Raw genomic sequence first — 13,245 nt, forward strand, 5'->3', positions numbered from 1 at the left:
AACAAGCGTTGGAAAAGTACCAAAAACATTGCTTTTGATCGGACTGTTTTCTTTGAAAATATGAGATCCCCTCAAACTGTTATGCTTAGTTTCTTTAAAGCTTAACAAGTAGCTGATGAAAATTAGTTTTCTTATAGGAATAAATCAGTAGCATAACGCCAATGAAAATATTGTAGGATATGATTATGATGAATTCTTCAATTGTTTTTCTATTTGTTTTAGGGATCTCAAGGACCATCTGGACCCATGGGACCAGTTGGAGCACCAGGACTTGCTGTGAGTATTTTTTGATCATTTTAAGGATAAAAGTATTTGAAATGATGGGACCAACTTTGGGGTATTTCAACTGTTGGAACAAACTTTAGTTGCAGGTATTCTGGATTCAATCAAATGTTTACCACTTTAAATGTTAATGTTGCGATGAATTCAAATTGCGGATATTTCAAATGTTTTGTGTGAACAAATTTCATTTGTAGGTGGTTTGGGTTCAAATATCATCTTGAGTACTTTAAATGTTGGGATGATATAAAGAGTTGGATATTTCAAATGTGGGGGGGGGGGGGGGCGTTAAATTTGTTTGAGTATTTCAAATATTGAAGTAAGATCGAGGTTGCAGGTATTTAAAATGTTGAAACAAAAAAATTGTTATGAAGTTTGACTAATGGTTGTTTTTGTTTTATTTTAGGGACCAACTGGACCAGCCGGACCCTCTGGCCCATCTGGAAATGACGGACCACCAGTAAGTGACATTACTCTTATCTTGTCTGTAATTTTAAAACATAACTTGGATCTAGATAAAAAAAAGAAGAAGATTATTCAGCTCTGCTAATCTGTCGTCAGTCAACTATATTAAGCCATGTTTCATTGACACTACGAGCAATCTACAAAACATTTAATTGTAAGATGACATTATGCTTGCCTATGACTACAGCAAGCTAGTCAAAACTTCAAGACCCAAAAATAATTCACCCCATGCTAGTTTTGTTAACAAAGAGAAGTTCTCTTAATCCGCCAAGTGAAATAAGTAGTTCAGGCCGACTTCCTACCTTCCACCCAGATAGTAGTTTATAAGCAGAACAGTTCTTTTCAGAACTAAGTAGTCTGTAGAATTCTGATATCTACTCCGCGGCAGTAGATTCAAAAGCAAGACTTAGCTCCCAAAACAAAACTACATGGCAAAGTAGATATACACACGTGGTACATGTATGACTGCAAACCAAGTATACATTAATAGCTCACCATGCAACACCTCAATATATTCTTGAGCTGTCACTAAGTTTATCTAACTTTTTAACAACTATATAGGGAGCCCGCGGAGAATCTGGTTCCCCAGGCCGCTCTGGAGACCAAGGAGTTCAGGGACTTCCCGGACCATCTGGAGAGAAGGGAGACCGTGGAGATGATGGTGATGTTGTAAGTTTACTATCCATCTATCTAAAGACCCCTTTCAATACGCGCAGCGTACTCACATGTGCCTATCCTGGGTGTCATTTTGGGTGTCAATATCATATACAAACATGCACAAAAGAGAGTTGACACCCAAAATTACGCGCATGGTTCTGAGGCTCATTCTGTAATGTGTAAGAAATCAAGAGCTCCCCCTTGCATAACGAGAAACGCTAGAGGTGCTGAGGTCACTCGCACGTTTTTACGCACAGAGAACAGCTATTGTCCAATGATCTGCCTCTTTTTTCAGGTGCGACTTGATAGGCAATGGTTCTATCTTCCTTCAAGTACAGATTCTCTTGTACGCTTGGAGACTCCCGAGTAATGACATACTAAGTGGGTTGCAAAGGGTCCTCGGACTGTTCTCATACAACAGGCATCTTTCGTGCTGAATAATCAAGCACAAAGTCATACATGGGTAGGGTTTAAAAGATGCTGACGTCCTCTGTATGTCAGATGTTGAATTGAAGTGAGGATAGTTAGAAGATTCTTAGGAGACCTCAAGGGTCTGAGCAACTTAACTGGCGATTGTTCTGGCCACCGATTACATGAAACTGCTTAAGCTCAAAAAGTACAACAAAGTTATTCTTATCAGATTAAGTTTATCAGCCAAAGAACAATTCCACATATACCATCTGTGACTGGTATACAGCTCTTTTTTTTACTCAGCATAAAATTTTAAAGCGTATTTTCTGCTTAAGCAGCTCTATGAATTTGCACCGTTCAATTCCTTTGTGTACATTTGGATTCCCAAAATGCCGGACATGATAGGTGCATGCAAGTTCACTGCAAGTCATGCAATTTTCCATCCAATCTTAACAATTGAAAACATGCAGTTCTCTATTGATGTTGTTTGTAGATTTATTTTAAATAAATCAACTTATCCTTTTGTTTTACTATTGTTTTAATTCTTGTTTCAATCCAGGGATCTGCTGGACCCCCAGGACCACCAGGACCTGCTGGACAAATCGGAAACCTTGTAAGTGAAAAAGCAAACCAGATATTGATATTGTTTTTGATTTTCTAACAAATATTTTCTGGTATTTTATGAGAAAAAAACATTATTTGGATTACATGATAAATTTGATAAAAATGGTTTATGAATACTCAAGAAAACAAAAGTGGCTATGATACAAGAAAGCAAAGTAATTATGATATCTATTTGAGGACGGTCATGCATTGTCCAGCAAAACTTACATTATTTTTGACTGTATTGATTTTCTTGCCTCTTTCTTCAATGGAATACTTCAATTGTGTCTCTTTTTCGTTCTCCTAGGGAATCAACGGACCACCAGGACCACGTGGAGGCTCCGGCCCAGCTGGTATCAATGTAAGTATTTATTGCAATCTCAGAAGTGAAGTAGCCTTCTTTTGTTGCTGGGTGACGTGGACTGACATGTTGTACTTTACAAAATGTGGGGGTCGAATCCTAGCCTGGTCAATTGCTACACTGTAACATTCATTCATTCATTCATTCATTCATTCATGGTTTAAACATTCAAATTAATTAATGGCAGACAAAGGCTGAATTGCGGACATTTTGTACATCAAGTGAAAAGATAACAAGAAAGCTAGTCAAAAATGCAGACAAGAAAAAAAACCCAGTAAAATTCACAAGGCACAAATGAAGAGAGAACACTTGTGTCACTTGCAACACACTTTGCATAGTTGCTTCCCTCCACCCCATGAGTTCAAATGGGTACCGGCGAGAGTTAGCAGGCGGAATAGCAATATTCTAAGTTGTTTAATGCTATTTAAACCTGATATAAACGGCAGCCTGATGAGTCTTATTGGCTCGGAACAGACTTAACTTTGTCTTTTGTTTGCCTTACCTTGTGCATCTGGGGTAAAGCACTGATTTTGTCCAGAGTTTTGTTTATGTATGTTGTCAGCGCGTTGAGTATTTTTGATGTTGGATCTGAGCTCGTTTTACTTGTGAAATTTCAGGGAGAGGCTGGACGCTCAGGAAATGATGGAGCACCAGGAGAGCGTGGAGCTCCAGGAGCACCAGGACCTGCTGGCATTGCTGGACCATCTGGAGATGCTGGACCAGAGGTGAGTCATCAAGTCTTGGAAACTTTACAAGGAATTAACTTGGCGTTTTCCTCTTAAATGTTCTTCGTAATATGAGTTTACACTTAATTAGATAAGAAAACAAGTTGGATTTCATCGGTAACTAGAGTTGGTTTATTGTGCTCCAGGTAGAGGATTAATATTGTAATAAACACTAATGTTCAATTTGACCAATTCTACAGGGTGAGAATGGACGTGACGGTGCCCCAGGACCAAGCGGAGCTCGCGGAGATAAGGGAGACCAAGGACCAGGAGGACCAACTGGACCACCAGGAGCCCATGGCCTTGCTGGAGCCCCAGGACCATCTGGACCCGCTGGTGAGCGTGGAGACTCTGGCTCATCTGGACCTGCTGGACCCGCTGGACCCTCTGGAGCACGTGGAAACACTGGACCTTCTGGACCCGCTGGCCCATCTGGACCTGCTGGTGAGCGTGGATCTAATGGAGCACAAGGAGCTAAGGGACACCCAGGACAGCCAGGCCTTCCCGGAATCCAGGGACCACCTGGAGTTGCTGGAGAGATTGGATCCCCTGGTGAATCTGGTGCTGCTGGACAAAGAGTAAGTGCTCACGTTTTATATAGGAGGAGAGTCTTTTGTTTGGGGTTTGTTTTTCAAATAAAAAGTATTACTTAAAGGCAGTGTACACTATTGGTAATTGTCAAAGACGAGTCTTCACAGTTGGTGTATCTCAACATATGCATAAAATAACAAACCTGTGAAAATTTGAGCTCAATCGGTCGTCGAAGTTGCGAGATAATAATTAAAAAAAAAAAAAAAAACACCCTTGTCACACGAAGTTGTGTGCGTTTAGATGGTTGATTTCGAGACCTCAAGTTCTAAATCTGAGGACTCGAAATCAAATTTATGGAAAATTACGTCTTTCTCTAAAACTATGGCACTTCAGAGGGAGCTGTTTCTCACAATGTTTTATACCATCAACCTCACCCCATTACTCGTCACCAAGTAAGGTTTTATGGCAATAATTATTTTGAGTAATTACCATTAGTGTCCACTGCCTTTAAAGTGGAAATTCTTTCCCTGGTCAAGAACTGATCTCTCCAGTTTAATCCTCTTGCCAAAATAAGTTCACTAAAACCCCTTCCCTGTGAGCTATCCTACTTTACTAAGTAAACTATTTAAACACAGTGTTTCATCTTGGGTTTTTGTCTGTAAGTGAATCTTAAAACTAGCAGCAGATTACTTGAAAACTTGTCAGAAGAAACGTCTGAAAAAAGGGTAACATTGGAAGTTAACTGCCTCTTTCTCTCATTTCATTCTTATTCAGGGACCCCCAGGACAGCGTGGAAACAATGGAAAGGATGGTGTTGCTGGACCCCGTGGATTTGATGGACAAGATGTAAGATAATTTCTATATCTTCATTTCTTGAACTGCTCGTTGAAAGCATTTTGTTTATTATTTTTATTATTTTGTAGTGATTGAAAACACCCAAAAGTCTGAATCTAATACTTTTATGATTGTTTGCCTTTATGAATAGGGACCCCGTGGACCACGTGGATCTGATGGACCATCTGGACCCGCTGGACCTGCTGGACCCCCAGGACCCCCAGTAAGTTGGGAAGAAGTAGAATATTAATACAAAGACATGTATATAAGTCCATTACAATGCTCCCAGGGCCTTGACAAAAAAAGTAAACTTCACAAAAAATGTCATCAAAATACATACTTGCGTAACGAGTTTGAAATGGCGCCCTAATAAATATGATGTACAAGAAGTAATAACTCAATCAATATAAAACACATAATGGATACTTATAAGAATAGACAAGCAGAAAAACCTGGACATGCTGGGAAACCATAGAGTGATTGCTCCCACACATTAAGAATCAACTGAACACAAAACAAAATGTATCATCTAGACACAATTCAAGAGACTTTGGGCTAATTTCATAGTGCCGCTTAATATTAAGCAAATTTGTATGCTTACTAAAGCAGACAAATTTGCTGAAGCATAAGCATATTTCACAGGTTAGCAACAAAATAAGGCAGGTTGCTTGCGCGTTTCTAGGGATTCGCATTGTTGCGTCACTCATTTTCATAAAGTAAGCACCGGATGGTTGGCATGGATTTTTTGTGCTTGTGGTTTTAGCAGCGCTATCCATCTACCACCTGAAAATTAATATCAACCATTTTACATGATATGTAGCTATAGTAAGCACATTTCTAACTTGGAATTAGAGAATATGTGTACAATAAATTGAGATTGTTATTAACACATTTTCATGTTTTCTTGTTCTCTTTCATGACAGGGACCCCCAGGAGAGGTGGTAAGTGAAAACTTTCATTTTGATTTTACTCAAAAAAGTAATTTTTACTCATTTAAAGACTCAGATAATCTCACAACTTTAATTGAATTCAGCAATTTATTAGTAAACATACAAAGTGGTTTTAAAGGTAAAACAAAATTTTTCTTTCATGCAATGTTTTCAGCAAAAAAAAAACATAAGTAAGTTTTTGTCACTTACAATTTAACAAAAATAACATTTTGTACAGTTTTCTTTAACAACAATTTCTTTGAACAAAAGTCAAGCAAAATAGCTGCAGTAATCTATTTAAACTACATGGAGATTTCGTTTAACAAAATAAACCCACGAGAAGAAACTAGCTTTTGGTATTCATAATAACCACACACTGCTGTGCTTCATCTCTTGTTCATTCTTTCTTCCCAACAGCAAGCTAGCTACGGACTCTCATACCCATACGCCGCCAGCGCAGGAAAGGGATCAAGCGACCCATACGGTAGCTATGGTGGATATGTAAGTATTCAAAAGCTATCATTCATTGAATCTTATACTCATTGTGATTTACTGGGTTAGTTCTAGCAAACATTTTAATTCGCATTTGGAAAAGTTCACATTTGTAAAAAACTTGCAAGTGTGAGAACCAACACTATTACTCTCCAAATGTTCTTGATTTCATTGTGTTCTAAAGTGCAATGTCCTGGGTTCCTGGGGTGTCAAAATTCTTGGTATCCTAGACTGGACTATTCCACTTAACTGAGGGGGAGTCAATTCCTAGAGTTGTTCATTTGTGTGATGTGTGGGCTTTGAACTAGTTGTGCAAACAAACTTCAACATGAACTCTTTATCTGTCACCCTAAAAAAACGTTAGAAGCACCCATGACTCCACAAATGTGTAGTCTCTTGAGCATAATAAATTGTATGAACTTAAAATAAAAAAGAGAAAGTAAAGTGATGGGTCATGCATACTAAACAAAATTCTGTTGTTTAATTCCCGCAGTACGGAGACAAGCCAGTCAAGGGCAAGCCCATGGATAACACCGAGATCAGGAGCGCACTTGCCTCACTCGACAAACAGATCAACAGCATCCGCTCACCTGACGGCACCAAGGGCAACCCAGCACGTACCTGCAAGGATCTCTTCATGTGCAACCCAACTTTCCCAACTGGTGGGTAACCCCCCCCTTCTCCCCCTTTCACTGTCCACCCCTGTGCAGGAATCATATATTGGTACAGTTTACTGTGCTTTTCTGATCAGGGCCCAATTTCATAGTGCTGCTAAGCACACAAAAATTTGCTAAGCATGAAATTTCTTCCCTGATAAAAACAGGATTACCAGCCAAATTTATATTTACATAGTGCTTGTTACTGGTATTCAGCTTTTGTTTGCTTATTCTGAAAATCACATGGAACTTTGGTTGGTAAACCTGTTATCAAGGAAGAAATTTCATGCTAAGCAAATTTTTGTGCTTAGCAGCTCTATGAAGTTGGACCCAGTAGAGTGTGGTTTTGGGTCCCAATCTTGACACGTAAAGAACCCTGCCGTTGATTTCACAAAACTCTTCCTAACTTAGGATTAATCTTAGGACTTAGGACGAGTCCCAACCCTGCACTGTAGCATGCAGACCTTAAAATTAATCCTAAGTTAGGATGAGTTACTCATTCTAACTCGAAATAAGACGAGTCTTAACTCTTTGTGAAATCGACGGCAGCTCACTTATCAGTAAGAGGAGGGGTTCACCCTGGTGTTTTTCTGGTGTGGTTGGCTGCAGACTGCACCATACACCTTGTGAACCACTACATTGTGCTATCTAAATGAATGGGTCGCATATCTTGTCGAAAACAAATCAGCACTTTGAGACACCCTTGGATGTGATTTATAAGAAATGAAAATTGTTCCTACTTTTATTATCATTATTAATTCTTTTTATTTTATTTTATACAGGACACTACTACATCGACCCCAACCAGGGATGCACTCTTGATGCCTTCAAGGCCCAATGTATCAAGGAGACCGACGAGACTTGCATTGAGGCTAAGGATGTTGAGGTAGCTAACCCATGCCCCCCTCCCCTCCCCTTCTACCCCTATCTCTGAGCAAATGCCCCTCTTGAAGCGCGGTTTTAACGAGGAACTCAGAGTTATCTTGAAATTAGGCCGTATCCGAATTGGCGGCTACGGCTATGGCTAGGGCCGTGTCGTTGTGCATTGAAGTATAGGATGCCCTTAGCAACACCCATGGCAACGGTCGTAGCTGCAGCCGAAGCCACCAATTCGGACACGGCCATACTTTATCTCCAATTTGTATTGTGAGATTGCATGTTGCTTAGACCATTACCAAGCACATCTTAAACTGAACCATGAGGCAAACAAAGAAATGAAGTCTTGCTGATACATTTCACTTTATGTAAAGTGTGTTCTACAATTTGTCTTGTCTTCTCTAGGGTGCAGGGCAATGCCAGGTAACAGTAGTGTGCGCTCATTTTATAATAATAGTAATAAGTTTAATAGTACAGTATTTACATAGCGCCAACATTCATGGAAAAAAACAAGCTATAAGGCACTTTGCACAAATTGTCTGTTCCCTGCAGAGAGCATTGCAGTTAAAAAAGTAAACAAGACACTGTTTCAGAATGATGTGTTTTTTAAGGCTTGCTAAATTTTTGTTTTTTAATTAACCGTTTTGTCCTCTTTATCTTTCAGTACAAGACTGTCTTCAGTGGTACATCTAAGAGCGTCTACTTGAGCACCCTCAATGACGGCAAAGTTGTAAGTAGTTTAATTCAATGTTTTTCTTGACAGTAAAATAGGTCTGCTTTAACCAAGCTATCATTTTTAACTGGTCAAATCCGGTTTGACCAAGTTAAAGTTTTTAACTATCATTCTGTTAAACCAATTTATTATTTATAACCATCTCATCTGGTTAAACCAAGTAGGTTAAATCTGGTAGAAATCCTTTTGATACTTATTCATAACTAATTTGTCCTTGTTTTTTTTTTGTCTTTCCTTTTTTCCCCTGAAATTCAGATCGAGTACAACATCACCGATGCTTCCCAGCTTACCTTCCTCCGCCTCCTGACCACCAACGTCTCACAGACCATCACCTACAACTGCAAGAACTCCATCGCCCTCGGTGATGCCAAGAGATCTCTCAAGCTCCTCACCAGCAGCGACGTTGAGCTGACGAACGAAGAAGGGAAGAACCAGTACGATGTGATCAGTGACGAATGCACAGTAAGTTTCTATGTCTACCTTATTCAATAGACCCCCCTTGCGTATTATGTCGCAAGCTTAAACAACGCCCTCACTGAGGTCAAAGGAAGACATTCCATCAGCTGAAAGTTGCGCGTGTGGCGATTACAGACATGAACATATCCAGTGTTTGGCCCAGGGATGGCAGTTCATGGAAGGGGCCTTCTTTGTCTGTTTTAGTGGAATGATTGAGTTGAAAGAGACGTTATCATTATTCACACAGCAGCCAATACAGCAATTGAATAACTTTTTCTTGAAAATGCGCGCAAATTCCGAATAATGTTAATTGATATCTCATAATCTCCAGTTTGCTGTATTAAACAGCCTTGTGCTATTTCCTTTTTTGAAACTGTTTTTAAAGGCCAATGTTGCAACAAAATTGATGTACTTTTACTATTGGAGAGTTTTGCTTTCAAAGCCCAGAATTTGCTCTTCAGTTTGGGAAAGTCTGACTTGGCTCAATTTGTATGGAAGATATTTAATGTGTAGGTTCATCAGAGACACTAATTTCAACTGTTTACCTTATTTCCACACCAGGAAAGTTGCTGTAATATTACCTGATACAATTGAAATTCATAAGTAATGCTCTGCAGTCTCCGAAAGTCTTGACTTGGCTCATTTTTTATGTTTTTCTGCGACTCTGTTTTTAACCGTTTACTTTTTTTCTTTTTTCCCGCAACAGGTAAGAGATGGTGAATGGCACAAGACAAGAGTTGGTTATGAATCCACAACAAGAAGCAGCCGTCTACCGATCATCGACGTTGCCGCAGGCGATATCGGCGGTGTTCTCCAAGAGTTTACTTGGGAAATTGAGCCAGTGTGCTTCGTCTAAACAGTCTTAACCAATAACATTGACTCTTGTGTGAATATAGTAACTTCTCTAAATATTAAACATGTCTCAGTGCTAGCATTCATCAAGTAGCCAATTTTTTATGTCTGTCTTTTTTTTAAAAACCCCGTTCTAGAGAATGCATTGTCTTATTAAATGACCTCCTTAAAAGTAGAAATAAGCAAAGTAGACTGCCTCATTTTCATAAAAAAAAAAATACTTTTTTTTATTGATGTGCATTTCCAATGGTGCTTTAAGTAAATGTTTGTTTTTAAGTATTCAGTGTCTCAATGCATGTCCTACTTGAGCTTAAAAAAAATCCCATAACATTTGTAGATTAAAACACAACACACTATTCCATTGAAATAGATTGCATTAGAAACAGACTACTTTATGTATATCAGTTTCCTCGCCTTGACTGCAGGCATAGAAAGTACTGAAGTAAAATCAAACAAAACTGTTATATTTTGTAACTATTAAAGCCAGTTGCTGTGGGTAACAATATAAAATTTGAAATACTTTCTACGGTTTTGCATTTTATGAGGTGTGTTTAGATGTAGAGTGGTTATTTTAGTAAATAAATGACGTGTGCTTTGAAATTTTGTCCAGAAGGAAAGAATTATATCTGAAATGGTATCCATCAAAGTTTGAAGATTTCGTTGATTGATTCCAAGGTACAGGTCCAAAGTGTCACAATCTTGCCAACTGTATTTGTCCAACTGAAAAAAAAAGTCTTAAAAGTTTCTTTTTAAAAAACAAAATACTTAAAATTGAAGCAACCATGCTGACTCAGGTCGACCCTTGAGGAAGTTTCCTACATTCATAAACAAAAATTGTAGTAATCTATATATTTTTATAACAAGTAACCATTGTATAATCTACCAGTATATTGTGATCACACTTTCCAATTTAGTGTTTAGGACAAAATCATGCATGTTGTTTATACAAGGGGTTAATCCCTGTAAATTTAAAAAAGTATTGACAAAATATTGCTGCATTTTGAAAAGGTTAAATATACATCGTGCAAATGTCTTCCATGGGAAAGACTTGGTGCTTCTAAAAAAAAAAAACAGTTGTCTGAAAGTTGCCTTTTTCATTTCTCGGTTCTCTTCTGATTTATCTCCTTCTTCCACTAGAGGGCGTTGATAAACATGCTCAAAGGGGTATTAACAATGCAAGACCCCTCATAAAAATAGCTGTAATTTGTTGGGTAAAATGTGAACCCAAAGTGCAATTCAGCAAATTAATGTAGCAGAAAGAATTGGTCTTAAGTTGATCTATTTAAGACAACAATTCTTTGTTCTTCTTTAGTGATTTCTTGCCACAGCAAGTTGCCTCACTAGTATCCCATTGTGCAAGTTATCAACCTCTCAGCCTGTTGGAGGAAGTGAAATTGGTTTTGTATCAAAATATATATAAAATATTTGTACAAAAAGATTATGATTTTTCAGTTGCATGAATACACTGCCCAGCTAGCGCTTGCTTGCAGATAGTACAAACTCTCACTCCACGTGATTCTACTTTGTTCGTGTTTCTTGCTTCACCCTCTGAACCTTGTCTTTATGATCAAACTCACTCCACTCTACCCAAATCTGGCCCAAAAATATGTTCACAGACGAAGAAGAAGTTTTAAACTTGTGGGGGTTGGCAAAGCATCAAAAATTGTTATTTGTTTGGAGCTGAACCCCCCCCCCCAATTAAAGGGAAATTGATAAATCAAAGCAAGGGAAAGTCAAAATTATGACTTAGATCTCAGTGGTGCTCAGTCTTAATTATGATATACAAGCCATACAATGTATGACTTGTTCTAAGTCTATTCGTGAAAAATAATAATTTTCCTTCAGTGTTTCCAAAAGTAGATTGTCACAATATTACAGGAAGTCTGTTTTCCATTTCTTTTTTTTCCCCTTCAGAAAATTGTTTTGGATAAGGCCTGAAAGGTATATTAAAACCTACACCATTTGTACTTAAAAGTCAGCCCTTGTACGAAATAAAATGTTTCTACTTTATTCATCAAATCAAAGGACCAATATCATGCCTGCAACAGAGGAACCCCCCCCCCCCCCCACCCAAAAAAAAAAGTAAAAGTGGGGTTTTAGACGGATGCCAAGCAGCTCGTATGGCCCAAGAAATATCCGTTCGAAAAAGTAGTATTAGAAAGCCATTATATTTGGTTGTTAATGTTTGGGAAAGTATATGCCTTATATTATATAGAAGAAGAAAATCCCCAAATGCAATAACTGAACTTTATCACACACTTTTGGATCGATCAAGGCCAGCAGAAGGAACAAAATAATCTTGTTCCATGTTCTTGGAATGACTGACGGTTTTGGTAGAAAGTGGCTGGCATAAAGTGTTTTCCTTCCCGCCTAACAAAATCTTCCGCCCTCTCTAGTCTACGGCGGATAGTCTGCATTCATTGGCTGAAAATTTAAGGGTTTATCGGAGAGTCGTCACTGATTGGCCAACCGATCACGCGGGGGGGGGGGGCTGGTGACGTGAAATTGGTGTCTATGCTGGTGGAGTAGTTTGACGGACGACCATTTTGTACAATCCACAACGAATTTTAATTTGAGTACCTCGTCATGCATTTAATTAGGAGGGTAGTGACACTAGTGTTACAAGTTGTCAGCGAGCTGCATACCCGGTGGAACGCCTGCTGCCCCGCCCCTCCCCCGTCTTACTGCATGGGTGTTAAACATCCGTGCTTGGTTACGTTGGTGGCGCTCATTTCCTGTTCCACATTTTGTATTTTTCCTGCTCTCAATCTCATCCTGTCGCTTCGAACGAAGATGCACTGTTTACAAATTGTAACGTTTATAGATGACCTCTCATTAACTAAGCTCTACTCATTCATGAGTCATGACAAGATTCTTTCTACAACACCATTGTAATCTTTATGATTGATTTGAACACGCTTTTGAAAAGCAGTTTTTTTATGTCCTATTTTGTTTTGGAATTTGCCGGAGTTCTTCTTTCAACCCAAGGATGATCTCAACACATGATCGTATGAATTTGAAGTTCGGTAAGTAAAGCTACATCATGATCAGTCACATGGCCGGCTTTAGTACAGTACCCAATCCAATCACGTCAACCCCCCCCCCCGTTTTTGTCCAATACTTCGTACAATTACCCCCCCCCCCCTGCCCTCACAACCAGTTATTAATACTTGTCAAGCACGCAACTAGAGCTCATTCTAGAAAATAAGGTGCATCCTTATATAATGATTATAGTTTCTGGAAGTAGCACGCAACTACTTCTAGAAAATATCCTGGTGTCATGTGTTTTCAGTAGGATAACAGGAAAATTGTTCACAATCAAAAACTGAATGTTTTTTTTTCAAATCGGAAAAGTTTCCGTATGGCGCCACCACTTTTTCATTCG

General features: G+C 38.8%; 1 protein-coding gene across 1 annotated transcript in view; it reads left to right on the top strand.

The window, feature by feature from the left end:
* Positions 1 to 11,838, top strand: part of LOC117287954 (collagen alpha-1(I) chain-like) — a 47,364-nt gene extending 35,526 nt beyond the window's left edge. Inside the window, exons 31-46 of the mRNA XM_033768615.1 lie at positions 223 to 276; positions 686 to 739; positions 1,306 to 1,413; positions 2,372 to 2,425; positions 2,723 to 2,776; positions 3,394 to 3,501; positions 3,702 to 4,079; positions 4,807 to 4,878; positions 5,018 to 5,089; positions 5,790 to 5,807; positions 6,213 to 6,296; positions 6,781 to 6,949; positions 7,726 to 7,829; positions 8,484 to 8,549; positions 8,808 to 9,014; positions 9,715 to 11,838. Coding sequence (XP_033624506.1) covers positions 223 to 276; positions 686 to 739; positions 1,306 to 1,413; positions 2,372 to 2,425; positions 2,723 to 2,776; positions 3,394 to 3,501; positions 3,702 to 4,079; positions 4,807 to 4,878; positions 5,018 to 5,089; positions 5,790 to 5,807; positions 6,213 to 6,296; positions 6,781 to 6,949; positions 7,726 to 7,829; positions 8,484 to 8,549; positions 8,808 to 9,014; positions 9,715 to 9,864 — 1,752 coding nt within the window. The 3' untranslated portion in view covers positions 9,865 to 11,838. The remainder of the gene's footprint in view (positions 1 to 222; positions 277 to 685; positions 740 to 1,305; positions 1,414 to 2,371; positions 2,426 to 2,722; positions 2,777 to 3,393; positions 3,502 to 3,701; positions 4,080 to 4,806; positions 4,879 to 5,017; positions 5,090 to 5,789; positions 5,808 to 6,212; positions 6,297 to 6,780; positions 6,950 to 7,725; positions 7,830 to 8,483; positions 8,550 to 8,807; positions 9,015 to 9,714) is intronic.
* Positions 11,839 to 13,245: the final 1,407 nt, after the last annotated feature.

This window comes from Asterias rubens, chromosome 3 (genome assembly GCF_902459465.1).
Source record: "Asterias rubens chromosome 3, eAstRub1.3, whole genome shotgun sequence".
NCBI lineage: Eukaryota > Metazoa > Echinodermata > Asteroidea > Forcipulatida > Asteriidae > Asterias > Asterias rubens.